We start from the raw sequence: 25,490 nt of genomic DNA, 5'->3' as shown, positions 1-25,490 counted from the left end.
TGATCCAATCTGAAGCTTCGTTCTTCTTCGACAGCCATGACAGCTTAAAGACCAGAAAGGCTAAACTAGTTCAAAACAAATTAAGTCTTGTATCAGAAGTATTTAATTCCCATAGAATAAAACCATGAAACAGCTTAGGAAGATTTGATGTACATTTATTCTTACCACGTGGAACATATAGTATAAAGATTTCATACTGAATAAATGATATTCCTTGAGCCAAAAAAAGGGGAGAGGGAGGAATTTACATGTTTGTCTTAGCTACATAGTCTGAAATACAAATATGCAGAATTCATGACTGGAGAAAATTTGTCAAATGTGTACTTCATCTAGTTTTATTCTTGTTTGTACCAGGATATAACAAGTTCGAGCCGTGTCTGCCATACTACGGAGCCGTGGAGGAGACCAGAGGAGTGGGTCGAGGCGGGCGGAGAGCGGAGGGCAGTGACGGACCGCGGCGTCCGCCTCCGTCTCGCGCCAAAAGCAAGTGTGAGAATAGTGACACAGACAGAGACAGACAGAGGAAAGAAGTATAATGTACAACATTATATATACACCACAGCAAAGCTGTATCTGAAGTTGAAAACCAGTCCTAAGAGGTGATTTCTTTTCATAAGGGTATTCAATACAATCAAGGGATAAGAGGAGGTAAGGGTGTTGTAGGTTTCTTGATACTTTGGGGAAGAAAGTCATTTTCTGTTCAACACCAAACTAAAATGACCTCAAAAACTCTAGCTCGTCAGCTTCTGTGTGAAACATAGTTTACAGAATGCTTTACACTCAAAAGAGCAGTACGGCACAGAAAATGTCCTACAATCTACTGCACACTGCACAGGCCTCCCCGGTGAAGGTGGTTACTGACAGCACGGTCTACTGTCCTGGGCTGACTGGCGACTACAACCAGCAGGTCACTTTGTCAGTCTGTTCCGCCTCAGACCCACTGTGGCCCCGGAGGGGGAGCGCTTAGGGCACACTGCGCCTCCCAAACTCACTGTAAACGAGACAGCAACTTTGGTTACAGTTTTTGTTTTTCAGCTATTTATTTATTTAGTCATTTATTTATCTTTATTAAAAAGTACTCTCACCCACCGCCCCCTTCCCCCCCCCCTCCCTCCCCAAGTGCAGAACAGACTCCCAACGATGGCGCTCTCTCGGCTCTGACATCCATTTGGCATTCAGACGGCGAGCGGCGTCCCTTCGCCGGCACCTCTCTGGTTCGCAGTCCACAGCAGCTCCGTGACACCCCCCCCCCCCCCCTTTAAGGAGGGTTGGCTTGTGGCGGGCACGTCGAATGGAATCTGAAGGATTTTTTTTGTTTTTGTTTCGTTTTTTTAAGTTGTTTTTTTTATATATAAATTAAAGCCAGTTGCGTGAACTGTCCTTGCCCAGTTTTACACCCACAAAGCCAGGTTTGTTTTTCCTTTCCTTTCTTTCCAGGGAGGAGGGGGGAAGAAAAAAAAACAAACCCCTCGAAGAAGCGGAGCCACAGCTCCCTACAGCTGTCATGACTGGCCGATCAGAAAGAGTACATCACAGATAACGTGAGAAACCAGCGTGTTCATTAGGGGAGACACGGAGAGGTCGAGGAGTCGCGACTCGTGTAGCGTAAACTCCGAGTGGTTCTCCTCCACCTTGGCTAAGGCGTGCAGCGCCCGGGCGGCTCGCCGCATCATGTCCGGGCTGGTGGGCTCGAAGGGCATCCCCTGTAGGTGCAGCAGAGAGCTCTGGCTTTGCTGCAGCTGGGTGGCGGCGAGAGAGTCCTCCAGGAAGCCCAGCAGGTTTCCCACGCTGCCCTTCTGGACGGCGATGGCCCGGGCGGCGAGCGTGTCGCCCTGCGCCAGGTTGGCCAGCAGGACGACGGCCATCTCCCTGCAGACGGCGACCTTCCTGTCCCCGATCAGCCGCACCAGGTTCCCGTACAGCTTCTCCAACCGGCTGAAGGGGGGCGTGGCCAGGATGAGGTCCACGTTGTTGTCTTGAATGCTCAGTTTGCTTAGAGTCTCCAGGACCAGTCTCTGAGGGGACAAAGCGCTGTGGGGGCCCAGGGTGGGGAAGGGGTCCTGGGCCTCTGCGGAGGGGCACACCGCCCAGTGGAGAAGTCCGTCCAGCAGGGGCAAGCAGATGCTCTCCGGGTAGGAGGAGAGGTCCAGCTGACCTGAAATGTTCGCCATGGTCACCAGCGTGTTCTCCCTCAGCACCTCCAAGCAGTCCCACCACCACTCGTCCTTCTGGCCCACCCCCTCGTCAGAGTCCTCGTCCTTCTCGTAGGTGAGCGGGGCCTGCTTGCGCTCGGGGTGCCAGTGGTGGAGCAGGATCAGGCGGCCGAGGATGAGCAGCAGCCCCGGGTGCTTGGACATCTCGTGGTCGTTGCCCGGCACGAAGGAGAGGCTGCGGACGATGTTGGAGACGCAGACGCAGCGGCGCGCCAGCGAGTCCTGCCAGTCGGACAGCGTGACGAGCGGCCCTTCGTCTTTACTGTGAGGCTCGTCTTCTAGGATGGTGCCGGTCTGCTGCGCCCGCTGGGAGAAAATGCTCCCAGAGGCCAGGACGGGTCTATTGTTCTCATGGTGACTTTTAGGCCCCTTGTCGGACGGCTTTGTCTCAGAATGAGACGGCCGCTCCTTGTCGTTGCCAACCGTTTGGCCCGCTTTCTCACAGTCTGTAGGTTTTTCTGTCGTGACGCTCGACTTGGGCCGTTCCTCCTCCTCTTGATGCTTCTTTCCCTCTTCCTCGGCCGGCAGACAGCTCCCCCGTATGTCTTCGTCGAGCGGCCGGCGCTTCAGGAGAGCGGCGGGCACGGGTATCCGTTGTCGCGGCTCAAAGAAGTTTTTGCGAGGTTCAAAGAGAGTCTGGATGTGTTCTGTGGAGTCTCCCCCTCCAGCGCTCCAGTGAATTAGCCCGCTGTCGAACTCTTGTACTTTACCGTGATTGTTTAACTGGGCCGCCACGAACGGGTCTCTCTTTCGTACCACCTTAACGGGAAACTTGTCGAACTTGCTGGCCTGCTTGGGTCTCTCGTGCGCAGGCGTTGCTTGAGCCGAGCCGGTCGGTTCAGAGGACGAACCCTTGCTCTTCCTCTCTTCCTGCGTCTTCTCGTCTCGACTTTGTGAGCACGGCTCCTGGTCTTCCTCCTCCTTCACTGGAACCGGCCCCCCCGTTTCATGTTCCTCCTTGTCTTCGTCGTCCGACTCCTCCTGTTCCATGTCCTCAAACCGCGGCTGCTCCTCTTCCAGGTCGTCCAGGTCTCGTTTCAAGGCGTCGGGATCGAGCAGAGTCCTCTGACCAGGGTCGCCGACTTCATACTCCCGCAGAATACCGAAGATTTCTATGAGGCAGCGCCTGAAATACTCCACCACCAGCTCCAGCAGCCCAGGTAACTGCAGTGAAAACACAAAGATGGGAAGAATTAGGAGCGTATAGCCACATACCCGACGAGGCAATTCCTAATAGACTTCAGCTGAAAGGCTTATCAAGGTTAGGAAAGGTTGAAGTTTCACAAATGTTTCCATCATCCCACTATTAAGGTTTAGATTCCCTTTAATGGGAAGGCAGAGAACGCGTCGACCCGACCAGTCTCTCACTACGTCCAAATTTTTGTGGGTTTTTAAATCTAGATTTCTGCTTTGTCTATTTATTAAACTCAAAATAAACATTTTAAACTAAATGGTATAAGATGCACAACTGTCATAATTAAACTTACAATTGTTCTTTTTCATAAAAAAAAAAAAAACAATAACTTCACAGAAATACAGTACTATAGTTTACTTGAACAAAAGCGTATCAATACTGTAAAGCCTTGGTATTATTATTATTATTATACTATCAGAATTTCCAGCGTTCCTACACATTTTCATGTAAAAAAAATCTGCTCCTTCGTGTTTATTTTCATGGTTTTGTATCTTTCTGTACTCGTCAGGCTTTAAATATGGAATCTGCAAAAACAGCAACTGGACAGACAAAAGGAAAGAAGGGAAAAACAACAACATTTAGACAATAGGACGGTGATTAAACCCTGGAAACATTTTTCCACACTCCTGACTTCTTCTACCAGTCAGCCAGACTTTGAATGGAGAGTTTGACGCCGACCCACGCCTTTGCTCAAGAGGTCGAAGGAAAGTCTCACCGTGTTGAGATCGAAGGTTGCTATACTGCTGTCATCGTACAGCAGAATGTTGATGGTATCTAAGGCCCATGTGCTTTCAGCCAATAAACCCGACTTTAACGACATCATGACTCTCCAGGCTTCTGGGGTTCCTGAAAAGTTTAGACAAAACATTTTATTAAATCACTCTGCAGAAAAACCTTTAAAGCAAAGCGGCTGAGCGGCGTTGGTTGTCGGCAGCGACTGTCATACCGATATCTTTCATGGTGAGTCTCCGCCGTGGCTTCAGGACAGGAAGTGTTCCTTCCACGGATCCCGGGGGGAAAGGCATGTCTCGCCTGATCAGAGGCGACTGCACCGGAGGGGGCACTATGTGGGACGCAGGTACCGGGGGGCCGGCCTTTTGCATCTTCATTACTCCGTGCATGTAGGGGGATTTGCTGGGTGACGTCCGGGCCTCCATGGGGCGTGGTACGGAGGCGGGGCTCGACACCTGTGGAATGTGGTTCTGCACACCCTGAGGGGGCTGGTAGTTGGCCTGGACTGAACGGGGCATGGGCTGTCCAGGCCCGGCCGGACCGTAGGGCGGCTGCCGAGGGCCCATCTGGGCCCCCCACTGGCCGTCGTGATTCATCCGCTGGTCTGATTGTATCATATCGTCGGGTCGGTTCACGGCATGGTAACCGGGTCCCTGCGTCGGCCCCCCAGGACCGCCCTGTCTAGGGTAGTTCTGATAGTTCATATCCCGAGGTCCCTGCCACATGGGCCCTTGAGGACCCTCAGGTCCCGACTGCATCATCTGAGGCGGCATGCTGGGCTGAGCATTGGGCCCGGCTGTTCCCTGCATCCGTTCTCGACCGAAGGGAAAGGGGAACTGATTGTTGGGGCCGGGCGGACGGCGGTCAGGGCCGGGGTAGGGCACGCTGCCGCTGTACTGATTGTACGGCTCCTGCTGTCCTGATGATGGAGCAGAGGAGCCACCCGCCTGCTGCTGCTGCGGCGCTTGCTGTCCACCGGGGAAAGAGCCGCTGTACTCCGCCTCATGGCGTTTGGATGGGGGGTACCCTCCTTCCACGGGACGCTTATACCCCTGCAGACACGGACATTTTAAACTAAGCGTTAGTGCTGTATATTTAACTTATCTGATTACATCACACTGACAGTAGTCAAGACTTTGTGCCGTGTGGACGGTTTACCTGCTGTGGGTACATTCCAGGCTGCTGATTTGGGTAGGAACCAGTAGGGGGCGTTCCTTGTCCAGGATACGGATTTCCATAAGAATCAAGCCTGGAGACATCATGATTTGTGAGTTATACATCCACACTGGCCTTTTACACTAAACACGCCCACACAATGATTTTTGCTTAGTAATAATAATATAATCGTTTTTCATTGCATTATGTGAACATCCTGGAGAGGATTAAAAAAATATTTAATACCAGGATGAAACAATAAAAACAGGAAATCATGACATTGAGGATTTCTGTCGCACTTCAAGTCCTTCTATGCATCCAAAAAGCTGTGTTTTTAATAATAGCTTGTTAGAGGCCAGCAGCCTGCCAAGCACTCTGCCTCTGGTGTCCTTTAAATTTACCGTGGCTGTTGTGGTGGGAAGCGATTTGGAGAATACATCCCCGTGTCGGCGTTGGCAGGCATCATTGGGTTCGGCTGAGAAGGTCCAGATCCCATGTTGCCCTCTGGGCCCATTCCTTGCTCCGGTCTAGGACAAGCAGGACAGCAGAAATGCTAGATTTTTGCTTTCTTCAAGTAATTCTCTGTGCAATAATTGGCTGTGCTCATGTTAAACGGACAGCAGCAGTGGGAAATCAAAATGTTAGCCTGAACACTTATCCTAGAATTAACACCAGTTTCATTCAGGGCAATATACCGCCACATCTAAACTACAACTATTGTGTGTTTAGAGACCCTGAGGCAAATGTCAATCCAACATGTCCTTGGGTAAAGTACAAAACTGGACAACAGCAATAAGGAATCAAATTAGAAAATAATATGAATGCAAATTACAGCTTAGTCATTCCTTCCCCGTTAATAATTTTCTGTAGTTTACGTTGAGATCAAGTCTGCTTAAATCTTACAAGATCATGTAAAAGTTACATTTTTGTTAAATGTTGCAACAAAAAAACAATCTTACACAACCGTACAAAGCCAAAGCATCATCCGACTTCCCCAAAGCGCTTAATGGCGGCGTAGAGATCTTAGTGTATGTAGTGATGTTACACAAAATAATAACTATTTAATCTGGCATTTAGAAAATAGAAATCCTTTTGTCAATCATAACCGTCCTAAAACAAGATAAATTAAGTCTGATTTATTGTCAATAGGTCAGAGGTAGCTGAGTGTCATTGTGTGTAAATAACAGTTTTCAACAACAAATACTACCAGGTCTCGCTAGCAACACTCTTCTGTGTGGATCTAGTTACTGAGGGAAAAATACCCAAATTTAGCTACCGTTAGTATTAGTGAAGCAACAATAAAAGTGTAAGAAGCCATTTAAGGAAAACCAGTTTCAAGTTTTCATACCAGGTTATGTTTGTAATTCATTCAAACTGTGAGAGAGAGCAACATCATCAGCAGATAACAGGAAGGCTCCACGATTACAGCAAAGTTTCTGTGTTTTCATTCATAACTTCTGTCTGCCAGTCATCATGAATATGGACATAATCACAGCCTTTGGAGATTTCAAGATTAAAAGACAAACTTTTAAGTTACACAAAGTAACCCTTAGCTAGCTGTGTTATTTACTAATAACAGTTTTAAATGTGAATTTCATCAATCTGTCTTCATATTAAAACAGTAAAATCCTGTTTTACAGCTACTTCTCCCACACACACACAGTGTGACATCGTCTGTCAAACTAAACCAAGCCCCCAAATGGCAGAACAGCTAGAAAACAATATTTTGGAGCCTATAAAGAAAAATTGGTAATAGCAGGTTTAAAGCTTTCCAAAAGGAAAATTCTCATTTGTAGATCTATGAAATTTTTTTTAACAAAAACAATGAAATATATTCGGCATGTTGTTCTGACCTCAGTGTGAAGTGTTAGACTTTCTTTTATCATGAACAATGGTCGACATTCATCAATACTCCCAGAAATGTCACTTATAACGGCTCCTACCTCCTGTCATAGCCTGGTCCATACGGATACTGTTGTCTGGGCCCCATTGGCATTGTGCCCATGGCCCCTGGCGGTCCTCTGTTGAATGGAGGCTGCTGTTGTGGTGGCTGCTGCTGCTGGTCACCCACAACATTGTTAGGGCCCTGGTTAGCAGGCAGGAACTGCTCCCCGACTGAAAACAAAGACGATTACAGCCAATTAAAACCTGACGACTGCTAAATGACTCTCGTGCTCACCGATAAAAGTCTGAGGGCTCCCACCTTTCCGCATGTTACTGAAGGGGTCCTTGTTGGGTTCGTAGGGGCCCATGCGGCCTTGCATGTCTGGCGTGTTCATGACAGGCTGATAGGTGGAGTTGGGAGTCATGTTCTTCCTGGGAAACGCGTTATCGCCTCCGTCGGAGAAGGGGTCTTGCAGATTTACACTGCTCCTGAGAAGGGAGGACACAGTAATAGAAATTAGCCCAACTAAACAATGTGTTACAAGTTTGGACCCATTATTAAAATAAAAAAAACTGACCTAGGGCCAGGTGGCATGGGGAGCATTTGGGCGTGAGGAGTGGAGGCCGGCGTGGGGGGTTTAAGGTCGCCCCCCTCGGCCATGGAGCTGCTGGTGGACTGGGGCGTCTGTGGACCCTGAAGAGAGCCCGACCCAGCTGTGGAGCAGAGGGACGCTTCAGTTTGAAAGAAGAGAGAGGAGCAGACAGACACGGTACAAGGCTTTAATGACCAAATCAAGGCGGCTTTTCTTTCTCGGAGGCGGGTCACTGAGAGACACGTTTGATTTGAGGAGACGAGGGAGGTTCTGACCTGGAGACGGGGGCTGGACTTTAGCGGCTTGGTTCTTTTTGTTGTCTGTGAAGATCTCAGGAGGAGGATCTTCGCCGCGCTCGATTTTACACTCGAAGGCGTACAGACACTGGATGTACTGTTTCTTCAAAGAACTGGCAGCACTGCTGGATGTACCCACATTTAAGGTGGTGGCTAGATCACGCCACTTCTTATTTTTATTCACCTACCACAGACAAAACAGGGCACAGTTAGAAAAAGAAGACCACAAACAGAAAAGCATCATGTTTTATTATTTTTTTTATGTAGTTTTCTGGCACCATATTTACCTGCATCATGCCTCCGATCTCTTTAACGGAGACGTAGAGCCGGAAGAGGTCGAGAGGCTTGCGGCCCACGGCGGGGAGGTTGGTCATGCCCATGGCTTTCTCTTCTACAAAGGCCAAGTAACGGTCCACCCAGAGCTTCCTGTCTGGCTCTGGTCCCAGCTCGTACAGACGTGTTATCTTTTCACACGTGGTCGTGGATGAATTCGACTTCTGTCGGATGAGCCCAGAAGAAATCAAACGGTTTTAACAGAGGAAAGAACCCGGCAGCTGCCAGCAAAATCATAAAATGCACAACATCTGCAAACTGGGTACCTTTGATTTAGAATCTGGTTTGGGCGTTCCACTGCCATCTACTTTGTTGTTCATCTTGTTGTTCATTTCTGGACTAGGAGCCATACCTGCACATGGAAGAAAGAACAATTTAGCTACCAAGTTGCGGCGTTAAATCAAACGACTAGATGAAGCCACGGTTGTCTGTGAATCTATTACCGCTGGTGTTATTGGCCATGTTTGGCCCCATGGGATAAGGTGAGCCGCCCGGAGTGTTCATCATTCCAGGCATGCTGTTCATCGGCGGGCCATATGGTGGACCGGAGCCCATCATGCCCTGTGACATGTTGGGGTACCCGGGCATTCTGCAAACAGGAAAACAAGGAGGATCCAGCATTAAGGGAGGACAGTGTCAGCTTATGATAGGAGGAATATGTTCACCACCCACAGCAGCACGGCATCTAGTATATCTAAAATGCTTAGGCTGTCTAAACCTGGACTGATCTACACCCCAGAGGTTAAAAATCAACAACTAATTCTCTGATTAATGTGGGGTGGAGGGGCAAAAGGTGTCCACGTTGAGCGTAAACCGACCTGTTGAGCATGGAGTTGCTGGAGGGGTGCTGCATGGCTGCAGGATCCTGGGGCTTTCTGTTCATGCCTGGAGGCGGGCACATTGCCGAACTGACCTGGGGCGGCATGTTGCCCATGTTGGGAGGCATGTTTGGACCCATGCTGGGACCCATGTTGGGGCCGTAGGGACGAGCCCCCATTTGATTGGGAGGCATTCTTCCTGGAGGCATGCCTGCATACGGGGGGCCTCCCCCCTGCCCCGCCATGGGGTTCATGGAGCCCATGCCTGGTCCAGGGTAGTTGGCATTGGGCATGTTCCCATAGGCAGGTTGGCGGGGATAACCTGAACATGACCAAAAAAAAAGAAAACATTAAGTCATTTATTAGCTTCAATTTTACAATTACATCCAACATCTTGTAACAATCAACTTAGGCCCTTACAGAGGAACGGTATTCATGGTTACAACATCTATTTTAAATCCTGTTTTCCAGACTTCTAGAAATCTCTGTTTTTGATAACATTCTGTAAATCTGAGTGAAACACATCTACGCTCAGCCTAAATATTCCACAGATCAAATAGCGCTGAAGCTCAGATTCTTCAGCAACCGTTTCCTGGGTTGTTGTTTTTTATTAAGCATCTGAACTTAAACCATTTTACATTTCAAAAACCAATGAATGTTTAGATTTGGCGATTCTACAGGGCAAATTCTTTAAAGCACTGTAAAGATTGTGCTTGGCTGAAGAACCACGTGTCCGATAAAAACATCCAGTCCAGGCCCGGAGGCAATAAAATGGACCTTATTCCTGACTGTTAAACCATTTATTGGTTGGTTTTCACACAGAAACCAAAATACTGATGCTGCCATGGTAAAGATAATCAGTGAAATTAGGTCATTATTTGAGTTATAATTATACATCATTAGTAAACAGAAAAAACAATAATGTCTGAACATTTTAATGCCACTTTTTTCCACTCTCATGTTAAAAGCAAATTCCAGACATTTTTGTCTAATAACACATACAGGTTGACCCAATTAATTAATTAGGTGATTTCTGAAGGCCGCTGGTTGAACTGGATTTTATTTAGGGCTTTTAGAGTAAAAGGGGGCCTGACTACATACGCAAACGTCACTTCAGATTATAATTTGTAAATTGTGTAAGGTGCTAAAGACTAAATCAGAAAAAAAAAATCATTCAATGAAGCGCATGGATGTGTAATTTATGATCAGGAGCAGTTTGATGCAGCAAAGAAAGGGAGAAACGGTTTATTTAACAATCTCCTAGCAGAGCAACAAGCCTCCGTCGCAGCTTCAGCTCTACTGACAGGAGGCTGTCCAACATCAGCTGACTTTCTGCTCCACAGCTATAAATAGCTGCCATAGAGCCAGAGCCAAGGACCAGCAACAGCATGGCTTTGGACACGGAGAGGAGAAAATATAAAGGTTTCTTTTGGCATAACGCGATATTTATTTATTTTTAGGTTTCAAAATCTGAATCAGTCATATAGAGATTTATACGGTGTGAAATGAGATCAATGTGCCATGTCAAATAAAGCCAGGCAGAGAACTTTAAGGTGCAAACCTTGGGAGCCGTACTGTCCTCCCTGCTGCCCGAAGCTACCAATGGAGTTGTTCTGCTGATAAGGCGCCATCCCAGGATGCATCTGTCCCCCAGTGGACTGACGAGGTGAAAGTGCAGAGGCAGACTGGGGGGAGCTGTAGGGAGGCATCTGAGGGTTTCTCTGCATGAAACCTGAGGGAAACGAGGAAGAGGAGAGGATGTAGCCGAAGAATTTGAGCAACAAAACCCCCTCTTGGCAGGATTTTATTGCACAGCGACAAACCTCTGTCCTGCGCCATTGGAGACTGGCTCATTGCTGGGTGCAGAGACCCGTCCGAGTGCACACTTGATGGCCTGGGAGGCATCTGGGTCCCTGAACAATAATAGGTTGAGTCAATATCAGCTTAGGCAGGCAGCAATGAGCTGATTCACACAGTTGTTCTCCTAAACCCCAAAAGGCAGATTATTAGAGTATATGGCATTGTTAGCAATCGTAGAGTGGTATAAACACAGGATAACACCACCACTCCTGCGTTTGGAAATGTAAGGAGTTGGAAAATGTAAGGATCTACGTTCTCTAGTGATACACCCAGAGATTGCTGTTTTAGTTGCCTCGTCTTTCCCAAAATATTTACCTCATAAACTCACAAAGATGACCTCTGATCTTCCTCTGGCCATTCTTAAAATGATTGATTGTTTATTGCAAGCCATGCAGTAAATACATGTGTCTTTGAACAACAACCCACACCGTGTTGAAGGAAATAAATAAATTCTCACACACACAGTATTGATATAATCCAGATTACAAGATGATCATAAATATCACATACTATACATGCAAAACAAAACAATAATTGTGCTCAAAGGAGTGGGAAGAGACAAATGTATTTAATCCCACCCCTTTTCCAAATACATTGCATGGTTTCGCTATAATTTACATTTTATAAGTTACATGCGGCTAAGTCATTATTGTTTTTATACTTATATTTAGTTTCGTTTTAATGTATTACTCTTGTGAATGATTATCTTTAATTCTAATCATTAGGTATCGTCCCTTATCTCATTATCACACAATAACTTCATATATTGTATTATAATTAATTTGATTAAAAATAATACTTTTTGAGATATATATATATATATATATATATATATATATATATATATATATATATATATATATATATATATATATATATATATATATAAGCAGCATTACACAGAAATCTCCACTAAATTATGCCTTTTAAAACATTAATGAGGGACGAACACAGTGCAGCCATCCTGTTGTTGACCAATCAAATGCTTGCAATTTAAGTGTAAATCTTCCTACTTTTTCCTCTCCATAAACGATTTCTGGGGTATGTTTCCTCTTGCTCATCACCGACGTGCCGCTGCCTCGACCCATAAAAGCCAGCCCAGTCTTGCATCTCAGCTGATAACAGGCTGTAACAACCTGACTTGGCTAGCGGCTGGTTGACTTTAACCCCCCTTTTACAATACACAGGAAGATGGCAAAAAGGCCTCAGTCAACGTTATTTTTGTAAAGGTGGCTAATGCTAACCAAGCTAACTTCTAATTTAAAACACTAAAGAGATCAAACCATTCAAACATGCGCTGTGATATCTCTGCTCCTAGTATGAACTGTTCAAAGCAAAGAAAAATATTTCTATTATTTCTTATAGTTTCTAAGGAAAGAAAACAAATCTGTATCAGGAGGTCGAAGCGTTCAGAAACAGAGATTGTAAAGCTGCAACAAACTTCTGACCAGTGCATCATCTGTCTCCCTTAGAATTTTATACAAATGCTTATTAGATGCCACAAACATTTATAGCCTCTCATATATCGCCACTTTTCATATCGCTTCAAATGAGCTATGACACACCATAAATGTCGCTCAGCAGAGGAATCTGAAAACCAGCCTTCATCTGTCAAACACCAAAGCTGCATCATCCTCCACAGATAAACGTTACGTTTCCACACAGCTAGCTTTGCTTCTAGCCAAACCGAGGTGAAATGCACACCTATGCACGACGCATCTGAGCAGCCGCAAAGATAACGTCCCTCGTTGTTCTCGCACCAGAAGAGCGGCGGGCGTGCTAATTTCTCCTCACATGTTGATCTTCACGTGCTTTGACTTTAATGCGAGTGCATCGTGTTGATAAAGTAGTGGAAAAGACTACAATCAATCCTTTGAAAGAGAAGGAAAAATAAAACACTGTGTTGTGCAACCAACTTAAGCTCGTCCTAATGCCTTCATGCTTATTTTCCATGGAGCCAGACTGCTTTGAAAATCTTGAATTTATTTTAATAGTTGTCCAGCTTAAAGTCTTTCAAAGGTTCTCTCCGGACTCCCGGTTTCCGCTCGTTTTTCTGTCGGGTCGCTGTAGCCGGCTGGCAGAACGCGGCGCGGCCTGCGACCTTGAGCAGACTGAGAACGTGTGTAACTCTCTGCCGCAGACGAAGAGTATCTGAAAGTTTAGAACGCATCCAGGAAAAACACAACCCAGCAAAGAGCGGACACAAGGCCGGCACAATCTGATGATTTTCTCAAGGCTTCTGCCAAAGTAACGGGATCAAACTTTTCATTAGGCTCTAAAGTCAGAGCTCAGATTTGAGGATGAGGTCACTCCCAAACAGATAATGCTCCAGCTCCAAGTTGGTCGGCTAATTGCGGCGCTAAGAAAGCAGAATAACTGCTAGAAGCAATAGGAGCAAAACGGTCTATAGTTCAGCATTTTATTTACATAATTAATAAGGCAGGATATCCAAAGCGTGGTTCACGGGGCTTTTGTAGCACCTCAGAATGATTTTCTGTGGTCCACAATTCAGGCCTGGTACAAATTTTACACGCCTACATGGTCGGTTCATCCAGACGGACACTTCAAATTATAATTTTAGAAAAAGATAAGGCCAATTTAAAATCTTAAAATTTAAAATGCAGAGTGTGTCTTTTGTTCACCAAATTGTTTAGTTTTTTTTTGCTTTTATGTTAACTTCACAGCAATAAGAACCACAAAGCTGGGCACACAGATTTATGAAACTCGGCTCTACATTAAAGCGTTTTTTTGTAGAAAGAAAACATGATCAACATGGTGATCATCCATATTGGATTTTGTCTATACGTTTGTATGCATTTGTCTGTATTTAATGACTTGAACGAGTGGGTCCTCTTATGTTTAGTATCTAACGATTAGCACATTCCTTTTCTACAAAAATCTACTTTCTTCATTTCCTTTTATTAAAATATTGCGAGTTAAGTTTATTCTCATTTTTGTGACCCACAGTTCTTTCAGCTCGACTTTGGCCAACAGGACAAAAAAGCCTGAACACCGCTGCATACAGGGACTGGCTCATGTGTAAATGTTGCACCCCAAGACTAATGTTAATTAGATATAGACCGTTAGAGGTGAAAAGAAAACATATTTCACTGCATTTCACACAGAAATGCAAATTTAAATTTGAGCTGACCGTGCTCTAGCGGCATCAGACTGTCTAAGTCTGAATTTTGACGCTTGAGTTAAAATTTTCCAACTTGGTACTTCCTGATTTTGAGAACAAATTAAACACTGTGTGTCTTTGTAACGAGTTCCCATTTTAAAAATTGATATAAGTTATTTGTGGGCACACACTGAAATTAAACCGATTAAACAACTGGCTCATCCCTTACGTTGATGAGTCTTTTTTTAATGTCTGAATGACTCGGGTCAGTGTTAAAATTACTCTGTAAGGTCAGGGGCTGGAGCGAAAAGGACGCTGAAGAAAACTATTTTACCCCCAATTACCTGAGAACATTTTAAGAAAGAGAGGCAGCTTGGAAGCAAATTCAGAAACTAATAGGCTGTGTTGATTTAAAACCCAAACAACAGCATCAACCAGAGATGCTGAAACCCGTTTTGGAACCAGCGCCACGAGGCTGTGGTTTGAAAACTTAATCAGGTTGAGGTGAGACACCGGGAAATCTGGTTAACATATTCCTCATCTGCCTGCGAGCTATCAGCTCACCTGGCAAGTTGGCGGGTGACAGCGGGCCCGTGCGGGGTGTGCTGGCGCTGGCGGGGGAGCCAGCTGGAGAAGGAGAGGGGCCTCGGATGCCTGGCAGGTGGGGCGACGTGTGAGGAGAGAAGGGCGACTGGGCGGGGTTACTCTGCTCGCCCTGGCTGCTCGACACGCCCGAGGTGCTGACGCCAGGACTCAGCGCGCCCTCCGTGCCGGTCGGCAGGTCGTCGATGGACCCGGAAAGGTCCTGAAAGCAGAAGACGGTCGGTTAGGGAGAGGGAAAAACATGAGCTAAGGTTTCCAGTAGCGCTGCGTCGGCTGTGATAATGTGACGCAACTCCTCTGTTAAAAACACATGAGTGGCACAGATTCAAACGCTACACATGCTCACACAAACATCCCTGGAGGCCTTTGTCCTTATTTATCTTTTTTCAGAGAGAAAGTGAGTGTGCATTATTGCCAGGGGTTGTCATGGTTACTGAGGTTTGTAGGATTGTGAGCGAGCAGAGTCAGCGTGTAGCGGCAGCCTCCTCGCCACGTGAGTCCGATAAACAAAGAGACTCCTTCGATGTCTCAAGTCAGATACGGGGCTTCTAAAACTGTCACTTTAAAAAAAAAAAAATAAAATACAAACGATTACACATATCGCTGCACTTTGAGACACATTTCAGATCTCTTTAACAAAAAGTAAAGATAGCATGAGGTGATTTCTCTGAAATGTGACTTAGTGATCAGTTACTGAAGAGATTTGACTTCATCTAGCCTCCATGGCAAAGATTACTGACCCACACCAGGTTACTCTATACACTCTGTCTGCGTGTGTATTTATGCTCACCAGCAGCACAAAGAGCTCAAAGAAAGAAAAAACGATTAAATAAACCAGCTGGTTCTAAGACCTGACAGCAGGCCGATAGCATGTTCTGAATACTGGGATAGGGGAACAGATAGAAGCAGCGCGAGACGTCAAAGAGTCAAAATATTCAGGAATCATGATTGCAGGGTCACCGTGTCTTTGTTCGGTCGTTTATGAGTAAACAGAACGATACGAGCAACGGGTCTCGGCTTTAACAGTTTCTGGATCTGATGCATGCGTTGAACCGCTTAAACGAGCAACGATACGTTATGCTAGCCGCGTTTAAGACTCCATCATAAACGCTCATCGACAGAATGCGTGCAGAGAAATCTGCTGTTGGTCCGAATCACACGATCCTGGACCTGATCCGTTCAGAGCGGTCAGCAGACGGTCGAAACATCCAAATGTTTCCTCATTTTCAAACAAAAACCAGCCGAGAGCCATCGGGCTGCAAGACGACGAGAGAGAGCAGGACGTTAACACTTCAGCTGCTCCCTTTGATGTTTCTGAAGTTTTAACTTCTGTGGCCTTTGGACACGTCAGAGTTAAGCTAAGGGACTGTCCTCCAGGTTTTTGTAAAGCCAGCCGTGCTAAACTGAGACGAAGCTCTGTGGCCATTTTGTCTTCAAATTAAAAGCCCCGTCTTACAGCAACTGCTCTTGCTCATACACACACAGTGATGTCACGTCCACACCTATAATTAAATAACTACTCATGGCACCAAAACAAAAACAAGCAAAATAATCATTTAAAAAAATCACACTCCAATAACCCCCCCCCCTCCCTTTTATTTTAACAAAATCCTGAAACCGGTCATGGAATTTAGATTGCTGCATCTCTCTTTGCAACACATACAGACCACAGTCTCTACACTCAGGAGAAAAAATTAACATCAACCGGTCAAAATATAGCTACAACATTATAGCAAAAAAAAAAAAAAAGTCTCCGCTCTGATCTGCTCGTCCCCGCGTTGAGACAGTCGAGCAGAACGCATCGTTTCACAGCAGGATTTCCATCAGCAGCAAACAGACACAGAAGTTATTTTACAAACTAAAGCAGTTCTGCAATAAAGCAAAGAATCTATACAGCAGAGCTTTTAAAACAAACGGCGTTCATTTACAGATAAGCCTTGGAAGCAGCGACTTTTATGAAGTCCTTAAAAAAAACTAGTCAAACGTAACTGTGCCATGAAGCTGCACTTACACAGCTACCAAACGGTTTTTGGTAAACACACAGAGAGAGAAAAGGCCTTTTTCTGCCCCAGCAGTGATTTAACAGGCATTACTGACCGGAAGGCTGGATGGACGGCCTTGGCCGTCCTCTGGACCAGATTTAGGCTGAGAGGATGCAGAGGCATTGGACTGAAACGAGTCCTGGGATATCTCCTAACACACACACACACACACACACACACACACAAAAACACCGGCTTAATAGAAGCACATATATAGAGAAAGTTGACCAGAATCCAAGGCAGAGGGTGTGTACCTGCTGTTGTGGAGGAGGAAAGCGCTGATAAGGTGACTGCTGTGCTTGCTGCTGCTGCTGCTGCTGCTGCTGCTGAGCGTTCGGGGGGTAAGCTGCCGGCTGCCCCTGTGGATGCTGGCCGTGTCCCTGTGGCGGCTGCGCGTGGGACGGCGCCTGCTGTTGCTGCGGAGGGGTTTGCTGGGGGCCTTGTGAGGATCCCGGGTAGCTGGGTTGGCCCTGTGATCCAGGGGGAGGCTGGGAACTTGGCTGCTGTGTAGTCTGAGCGGGAGGCCCCTGCTGCTGGGCGTACGGAGACTGGCTCGGCTGCGTAGCCGACGATTGGGAATAAGGGGGCTGAGACTGGGGGGCGCCTTGGGACGGGCCGGGCAGGGGACCCTGGGACTGTGGGGGCATGTGGGGCTGTTGATAGGGTGGTCCCCCTTGGTTGTGTGGAGCTGAACTTGGAGGGTGGGGCTGCCCGGGGTATGGCGACTGCCTTCCAGGCTGACCGGGTTGGGGCTGGGTGTAAAGGGATTGTTGCTGACTGGGATGAGGACCCTGACCCGGCTGGTTGTAATATGGCGCCTGGCCCTGAGAGCCGTATCCTCCTGGTCCCTGCTGGCCGTAAGATCCCATCTGAAAAGAAAACACGCAAACGTCTCAATCTCACGCACATACACAGGAAACCGTTTTAGGTCTCATCAGTTTGACGTGTCTGTCAGCGGCGCGTCCTGATATTAGCCTTCAGGTGGACCCTAACGCCACACTTGTGTCCCGCTGATGAAAACTGAGGCCATTACATCTGGCGCCAGACTAAATCTCAAACACTATTAAAAATTAATTGTAAGATGACCCGAAATGAATCTAAATGTTTTTAAGATGATGAAAACCTCACTTGAAAGTGTTGGCATTGTGACTTGTGATATTTTCCCATTTTTCTTCTGCTCAGACTGCCTGAATCGAGCCAAGTCTACGTTTCACTTTACAACTTAGCATTAATAATAGGGCTGAACGATTTTGGAAAATATTCGAATTGCCATTTTTTTATCTTAATATAGCGATTTAATGCGATTTCTTCCCCCCAGTTTAATTTATCATGTATTTTTAAACATATGCAAAACAACAAATCACTTTGTTTCCTCTCCGTGCGGATTAGTTACTAAAAGACCCACAGCATCTAAACTCGGAGCAGAAATGATCGCGTTCTGCGTTTGGTTGAAATTTTGACTTTTTTCTGCATTAACCACCAGCAACAATTGTTGTCTGTTCAAATGGGCTCTAGATAAAGATGTTTGTAAACAAGGACTATTTAAAACAAGAACTTTTAATGTTTTTATAAATCAGAATATTGTTCAAGAGAACAGCTTTTAATTGATTTGGACATCAATCCTTGTTGAACATAAAGTGCAACCAACAAGCAAGTCTATGTATTAAACTGATTGACCTTTACTTAATGCTATGTATGATTATATAAACTCTAAAACAAGTAAAAAAGTTAGATTATCTCTCACTGCTGCAACGGTCTTCCCTTCCATTTGGAGGCAAAACCACTTCAAACATTTTACTGACACCTAATGGACACGTCTAATTCCCCAATTGTTACATAGCCAAAAATTGCAGACCTCTACGATTTGGAAATTGCGGGGTTTTTTTTTTTTAAATCGCGATTATATTGAAAATGCGATTAATTGTTCAGCCCTAATTAATAACTCTCGATAAAAACCAAGAGGCGCTTATGCAACACTGCACAAACAAATTCAAATATATATATATTTTTTTGTTCATTTCATTGATTTTGATTACGTTTGAATTTAAATGTACAAACGGACGTGCAGTTCTTTATCAAATAAGCGGTCGCCGGATTTCTTTCTTATGTGTAAACGCAAAGCAGCGCTTACGTTTATTTGATTTTTCTTATTTTACCAGAGAAAGCCCCAAACGGGGACTAGATGTCTGCAAGTTAGCCAGTGGCTAGAAAGCCAATGTACAGGCCGACCGCGGTTTGTTGGTAACGTTGACTATGCCCCGCCCCCTTATCAAATAAACACGAATGGCCAGTGATGAGATGAGTAAAAAATATATATAAATACAATTCAGTATAAAATCCAATACCTGTGGACCATAGGGCATGGCGCCCATGCCTCCCTGTGTGCGTCCTTGCATGCCTACTGGGTATCGCTGTGGACCTGGTGGGCCGTAACCCTGGCCAGGGTACCCGGGCCCAGACTGAGGACCTGTAGGAGGCACCTGCTGAGACTGCTGACTGTACGGACTGCCTGCTCCATATGGCTGACCTCTCATTTTCCCCATTGGATCCATAGGACCAGGAGGCTGAGATTGTCAATAAAAAATAAAAAAAAATAAACTGGATTAATTACACAAAGCAGGAAACAAAACACCACAACTTATAAGCAACGCCTCGTCCATGTGGGGAAACGATGCTATTAACCAATTTTCTTAAAAGGGCCTGGAAAACAAGTGGCTGCAGTGCTGAGGTCATGAAGCCGTTTCAGTGAATGGGTAAATTGTGCTGTTCTTCAGCTTATTTCCCACGGTCATTACGCTGATTTTTTTTTTCACTTCGCTCTGCCATAGTTTCGGAAGTCAACAGAGCTATATATATCTGCTTTCCAATGGAGGGCAGTCTGCCCAATACTAAACATATCCCAGCTGTGCTCCTGTTTTGAGCCGGGTCCAAGTAGGGTTTTTTTTTTTCTCTCTCTCTCTCCCCCCAAGAGAAGGCAGTTTGGCTTCGGATGAATGACACCAGAAATGAGGGAAGTACTTTAACGGCAAAGGAGAATGAAAACCACGCACTAAAACCCAGCAGATGCAAAAGATTGCCCTAATAACCAGAAATGGCCCTTAACGATACTTCGATCCGTGCATCGCCCGACAACGCTCTCTTTGCAGGGAGGACACAGAGGGCCCCGTGTGACAAACTGTAAATCCACATTAATGAGGTGGAATAAATAAGCACAGCACATGGCTAATCTGCATAAGGCAGACAGGAAACTCCCTTGGTGGGTGAGAGGTGGCGGACTGCGCTCTGATTGGCTTGGAGCGGGGAGGTCGAGGGGGTTCTGCAGACACACAAAGTCACACTTGTGTGGCATGCCAGACACGGCCGTCACATAGCTCCCAAAACAAGGTCTGGGACTGGACCCGTGTTGAGATGCAGGCACGCTGCACATGGTCAGACCCGGCTTACGCTTTTCTGTGACGGCTGACCAGACAATTCTGATTTTGACAGATTCCTTTTCATTTTTTTTTTTGCAATGACTGTGGGAAGAAGAAGAAAAAAAAGGCCGGATGTTGTCTTGACTAATGTGGGAGTTTTAGATCCAGAAGAAAATGAAGGAATAATCATTTCAATGTATGCATCCACAGCATACACCCCTAAAAGGCAGCACCAAAATTACTGCTTTAATCGTATAGCAAGATTTTAAAGGTTCCTGTTTAAAAAAACGGCTAAAATGTCCCAACATGCCGCCACTAATGCAGAAACTCTTTTTACAAATATGCCACAAAACAGTTGCAGAGCAAGTTCGAATTCTCTCTGGCTGTAGAGCAATCCAGCGCTGCCCCTTCCCCACCTGTTGCTGCAAATCACTAATCTGGCTGGCCGAAAGAAGTGCCGCTTTACAAAGACAATTTGGCTCTTTTGAAATATTTTGGGTCACACACAGAAAGAAGCCATTAGAGTGAACTACAGGAACAGCTACCATCAAGCTACAGTCAACAAGACACAAGACACAAAGGTACCAAATCAGCCTTTTCTACTAGCATTTATGATAGCTCAACATTAATATCAGTATCGGCTAATGGTGATAATTTTTGAACATATTGGTCCTGTAAATAAAACGGGGACCGCCGTTGGCAGTAGTATCTGGTTGGCCATGTGACATCGATGCAGTCCAGGACGGTGGGGTGTTTAACAGAAGCAGAGAAGTCAACGGCGTGGTTATTTTATCACAGTGTCCAATGGGTAGGAAATAAAAATTATTAAATATGCAACCGCAGATTTTCCACCAATCCTTGGATTAGTGACTACACTACTGGCCACAAAATCAGAGTTCCCATTGTGGAAGCTTTTACAAAACCAACTTTAAATGTCTTTCATTATTAGATTTTTTTCATTTGTTAAAACATACAGTTTTGGTTCACCGTCAGATAGGGCAGGACGATATGGCCAAAACCTATATTGCAATATTTTTATTAACTTCAGTCGATACAATATAATTATGATATCGGTAGAAACAAAATAAAAACCTCAGAAAGACGGCCAAGAATGCCCACAACAGGTGCCTGTACAAATTTAGGATTATAAATAAGTTTGCCACGTTTATAAATCTTTTTCAATATAACATTTTAGAAATATTTGTTTAAAAAAATAAAAACACTTAAACCTACATTAAACCCCCGAACATGGTTGTGCGAATCACTTTTATTGAATAAAGTTATTTCGCGATATTCATTGATATTGAGTCACTGTCCGCCCATACCCGCAGATGTGTTTTTAAGCCAATCAAATAATCTACAATGCCTTTTATCGAAAACACTGATTTAAGACATGAACAACTATATGAGACGCCGTCAAAATTTGGAAATGTCAGTCTATTTAACCTGGAAAAGAAAACATGTAAAGGCCAAGTTTTTCTAGCAAAAAATATTCTAATCCATCGTTACTGTTTTTTTTTTTTTAAATACTCTCAGCTCTATGATAATGAGCATTTAGGACTACTGTGGCAATGATTAAAAAATTATTAAAGGCTTCTTTCTGATGTTGAGTCACAACTTTTTACAGGTTTCAAATCAGACGGACAAAAATCATCGCAGAAATTCATACATTAAACCGCTTTACTAATTCTTATCCTACCTACACACACACATATACAAACAATCAATCGGAGATGAAACTTTTCACATCCAGCTCTGAATATACTATTTTACTATGTGGCACAATTTAGTATATTGTTATGTGGCCTCCATGAGACATTTGAATTCTGGGTAACAATTGGGGGCAATCGAGCTGGTTTGAACAAAACAATACACTTTATCTACCCCGAGCTGCTTTGATATTAGCCAATGTATCTTGGAAGATAAAAAAATATATAATAATAATAATAATAATAATAATAATAATAATAATAATAATAATAATAATAATAATAAACTGTAACTGAGAGAGGGAGTGAAGCAGAAATACCTCCGATGACCCTGTGATGAGCTAACGCTGCGTGTTCTTATCAGCCACTGTTGCCTTGCATCACATGTAATTATAAATGGCCATGAGCAGCGGATGAGGAGCCAATCAGATTTCAGCTCGCATGTCAACCCAAGACCAACTATCTCCTGGCTTTGACAGTAGGATTTTACCTCCACAATTCAAATCCCACTGCAAAGCGCAATCTGGGAAAAGGCTGCAACGGGCGCCCGTTCACGGAGGCAACAGCGGCTCCTCGGTACAACAGAGCGCGTCTAATCGATACGTGATCCAAAAAAAATAATAATAAATGTAAAAGAAATGTGTACGAATTTACAGGCTTTCCATGAAATCCCCCGGGGACAGATAACGACTTTAAACGGGGGCCTACACAGGCACGTTTAAATGACCGTGAAGGGCTCGTTGGGCACGCGACGCATTCCTTCCGCCATGGCCACAAAACTGCAGCTTCAACGGGCGAAGAAAAACGGCACAAACACGCCACCGCGAACCACCATGTCGCACTAATATCCAAACCTGGGCTGTACAGTTGTAGAGAATAGCGATAGTTGTAACGAACGCGTTGTAAATTTGAGGAATAACGGGGGAAAAGCAGGAGGTGTGGGAGGGGGAGAAGAGCCGTTGCCCCCCCATTTTCGCCCCTCTTTTCAAAGTCGGGCCTTCTTAGCTTCCCTTAACGCCATTTCCTCGACTTATACCGTAACCAAGCGCCGCTCTGCCCCGTCGAGCGAGCCTTTAGAAACGGTACCAGCGCGTAGTTTTATCAAGCTGCGTGTTGTGAAGAGCGGGGGGAAGAAAATATACACACGAGAGGCAGCCATTTTAGAGTCTTTGCAAACTACTATCAGACAATGGCTGGCCTGCTACGCTGCGAGCTAGCTCCGAGGAGGAGGGGGAAGCGGACATGCTAAAGCCCTGGCAACGGTTTAACGGTCGGGCTTTACCTGGTTTCTGGCCAACGGCTGCCCGGCACTCCCCGGGCTCATGGGCGACGGGTGGTGGGCTCTTTGTTGCCAGCTCGGGTTGCTCCCCGCGTACTGGCCGCCGCTGCCCATGTCCGCTGCTCCCTTACTAGCTCCTTCCTGGCTGCTGTAGTCGCCGCCAGACGGGTAGTTCGGGTAGCCCCGCGTCGAGCTGGGGGAGGTCAGCAGCTTGTTGAGCGTCGGCGTGGACGTCGGCTGCGGGTTGCCGATGTTATATCTCTGGTTACTGTAAGATCCGGCCATCGCCGTGGGTCCTCCCGGCGGTGGCTGCTGCTTAGCTGGCTGGCCCCCAGCTGTCGGCGCCTGAGCGCTGCGCGGGGAGTTCATGCCGTACGCCTGGCCCGGGTGAGGAGTCCTGTTCGGGAACGGGTTGTAATTGTTGAACTGGTGATTGGAGAAGCCATGGTCGTGCGAATTGGGCTGATACGGGTCCATCATGTTGCTCGACTGCACGCCCGGACCCGCAGCAGCTGCCATGCCAGGGCTTTGTTGTCCGCCATATTGATGAAAAGCGGCCCGACCGTAGTGCTGACTGTATCCGTACGAAGGCGGAGGGAAAGCGGGGCCGTGGTGATGCACGAATCCGGGGTGGTTGTTTCCCTCCGGTCCCACAGAGTCATTCGGGGTATTATTATTAACCCTGGGCGGGTTCCCATTCCCGTTCTTCATCTCCGGTTCCCCTCCTCCCCCTGCATTTCCACCGTCGGCCCCGTCCTGCAGATCCCCCCGGCCCGGCGATCCGCTGTCCAAACACGGCTGCTTTTTGTCGGACTGCTTCTCTCCTGGGACCGCGTCGTCCTTCGGGTCTCGATCCGGCTTTTTGAGCTCAGAAGGCGGACTAGTGTTAAGAGTGGCGGCGCTGGCGACCTGAGCGGCCATGATATACCCCCCCAACTCTCTCTCCCTCTCTCTCGCCTAGTCAGTCACAATCAAAGGCTAGCATTGAATATAAATAATTGTTTAAAACCATCAATCCTTGTGTCGATTCATTCCCGTCGCTTCATTCCGGACCGAATCCGGCTGCCATCGCCCCGGTTCCGGCTCCGTAAATAGGGTTAAAAAGCCGATGGAGGCTCCATACAATGTGTAGAGCAGCGACAGAAATTGTTGTGGGAGTTGTGTTACCGAGCCCGGGTAGAGGCAGGGAGCTAACCAAACCAACACGAGGCTCAGCATACAGCCATTTTACCGAGCTGCGCCGATGGCAAAACACGGAGCGGATCCCACCGGCCCGGGTGGCCTTTTTTTTTTTTTTTTTCTTCTTCCCCTATCTCGTCTGAAAACATCACGTAAAACTATAGGTGTATTTTACCCCAGACCTGCTTCATGTTTGCTTAAATGAAACACACATTTGAAGCATAATCAAGACGGCATTCTGTAGCAAAATGTTGCTCATTTGTAAAATAAAACTGAAACCAATTATCCAATGTAAGTTGTCTGTTTTCAAACCCAAAAGACGATAAGATGCAGATGTGTAAATATCCTTTTAAAATGCCCAAAGAAGCTCAAATGAATGCATATTCTGTTTAAGATTGTCTGATTGCCTTGCCGGGGGCATCTCCCTGTATGGTTTATCTCTGCAACATTTGGTTGCCGGTGGCGGCAAACTGTTTTAGGGAGGCGCAAAACGGCATCATCATATTGACAAAAACCAAATTTTCCTCCGGTTTCTCTTTATTTTACTCTATCCATAAGCTCCGTCATCACTGTGAATTAAATCTTTATCAAGGGCAGGTGTCAGGGGCAATGGAGACACAACCAACTGGTCAAATACATTGTTTGCAAACGCATAAACATAGGACTGAACGATATATTAAAGCACCAGCCATTGCATCGTACGGAAGCCGAGAGAGGCCGTGTTCAACTTTTTTTTTTTACTTTGTTTTCTTGTGATAACGAGATAATTATCTCGTTATCACGAGAAAACAGTTATTGTTTTCTCGTGATAACGAGATAATTATCATGAGAAAACGGATAGTGTTTTTTAATTATTATTAGCCTTTGTTCAGTCTCTCAGTGATTAAAGCTTTGCCAGAAGGGGCTTTAGCTGAAAATGTCAGATCATGGAGAACCCGACACTGATCAACGCATCAGACTTTACTTCTCTCGGGGTCTAACACAGGCTGAAATTGCAATTTGTTTATCTTGTAGAGATAACATTCATATCAGCCCTCGTCATTTAAGGAGAAGACTAGCCCGACT

At 45.9% G+C, this 25,490-nt stretch overlaps 1 protein-coding gene across 4 annotated transcripts; it reads right to left on the bottom strand.

Moving 5' to 3' along the window:
- Positions 1–134: 134 nt before the first annotated feature.
- arid1aa (AT rich interactive domain 1Aa (SWI-like)) lies at positions 135–24,476 on the bottom strand. 4 transcript variants are annotated; one of them, XM_012852354.3, is made up of 20 exons: positions 23,250–24,167; positions 19,191–19,409; positions 17,100–17,714; positions 16,901–16,996; positions 14,765–15,005; positions 11,043–11,132; positions 10,781–10,951; positions 9,220–9,541; positions 8,845–8,990; positions 8,668–8,753; positions 8,356–8,565; positions 8,048–8,252; positions 7,758–7,911; positions 7,499–7,668; positions 7,239–7,410; positions 5,697–5,822; positions 5,299–5,389; positions 4,355–5,192; positions 4,124–4,254; positions 135–3,377 (listed from the first exon to the last, which is right to left on the bottom strand). In XM_012852354.3, exons 1-20 carry the CDS (start codon positions 24,165–24,167, stop codon positions 1,503–1,505), a joined length of 6,876 nt encoding a protein of 2,291 aa, XP_012707808.2. In that variant the 3' UTR covers positions 135–1,502. The 4 variants fall into 4 exon arrangements, with proteins under 4 accessions (XP_012707808.2, XP_012707809.2, XP_021166197.2 ...); XM_012852355.3 differs by having other exon boundaries at positions 1,503–3,377; positions 7,758–7,893; positions 23,250–24,476; XM_021310522.2 differs by lacking the exon at positions 16,901–16,996 and having other exon boundaries at positions 1,503–3,377; positions 23,250–24,476.
- Positions 24,477–25,490: the final 1,014 nt, after the last annotated feature.

Source organism: Fundulus heteroclitus, chromosome 3 (genome assembly GCF_011125445.2).
Source record: "Fundulus heteroclitus isolate FHET01 chromosome 3, MU-UCD_Fhet_4.1, whole genome shotgun sequence".
Classification (NCBI taxonomy): Eukaryota; Metazoa; Chordata; class Actinopteri; order Cyprinodontiformes; family Fundulidae; genus Fundulus; species Fundulus heteroclitus.
This window is presented reverse-complemented; position numbering and strand designations above follow the sequence as displayed.

What these genes read in the sequence shown, in the direction of transcription:
- arid1aa (XM_012852354.3), bottom strand. Translation starts at nt 24,167, where the DNA reads ATGGCCGCTCAGGTCGCCAGCGCCGCCACTCTTAACACTAGTCCGCCT. An exon ending in CCATGCCCTATGGTCCACAG is followed by an intron (nt 17,715 to 19,190) that starts GTATTGGATTTT and finishes TTTTCTTTTCAG; the next exon opens with ATGGGATCTTACGGCCAGCA. An exon ending in GTCACCCGCCAACTTGCCAG is followed by an intron (nt 11,133 to 14,764) that starts GTGAGCTGATAG and finishes ATTATTGTTCAG; the next exon opens with GGACCCAGATGCCTCCCAGG.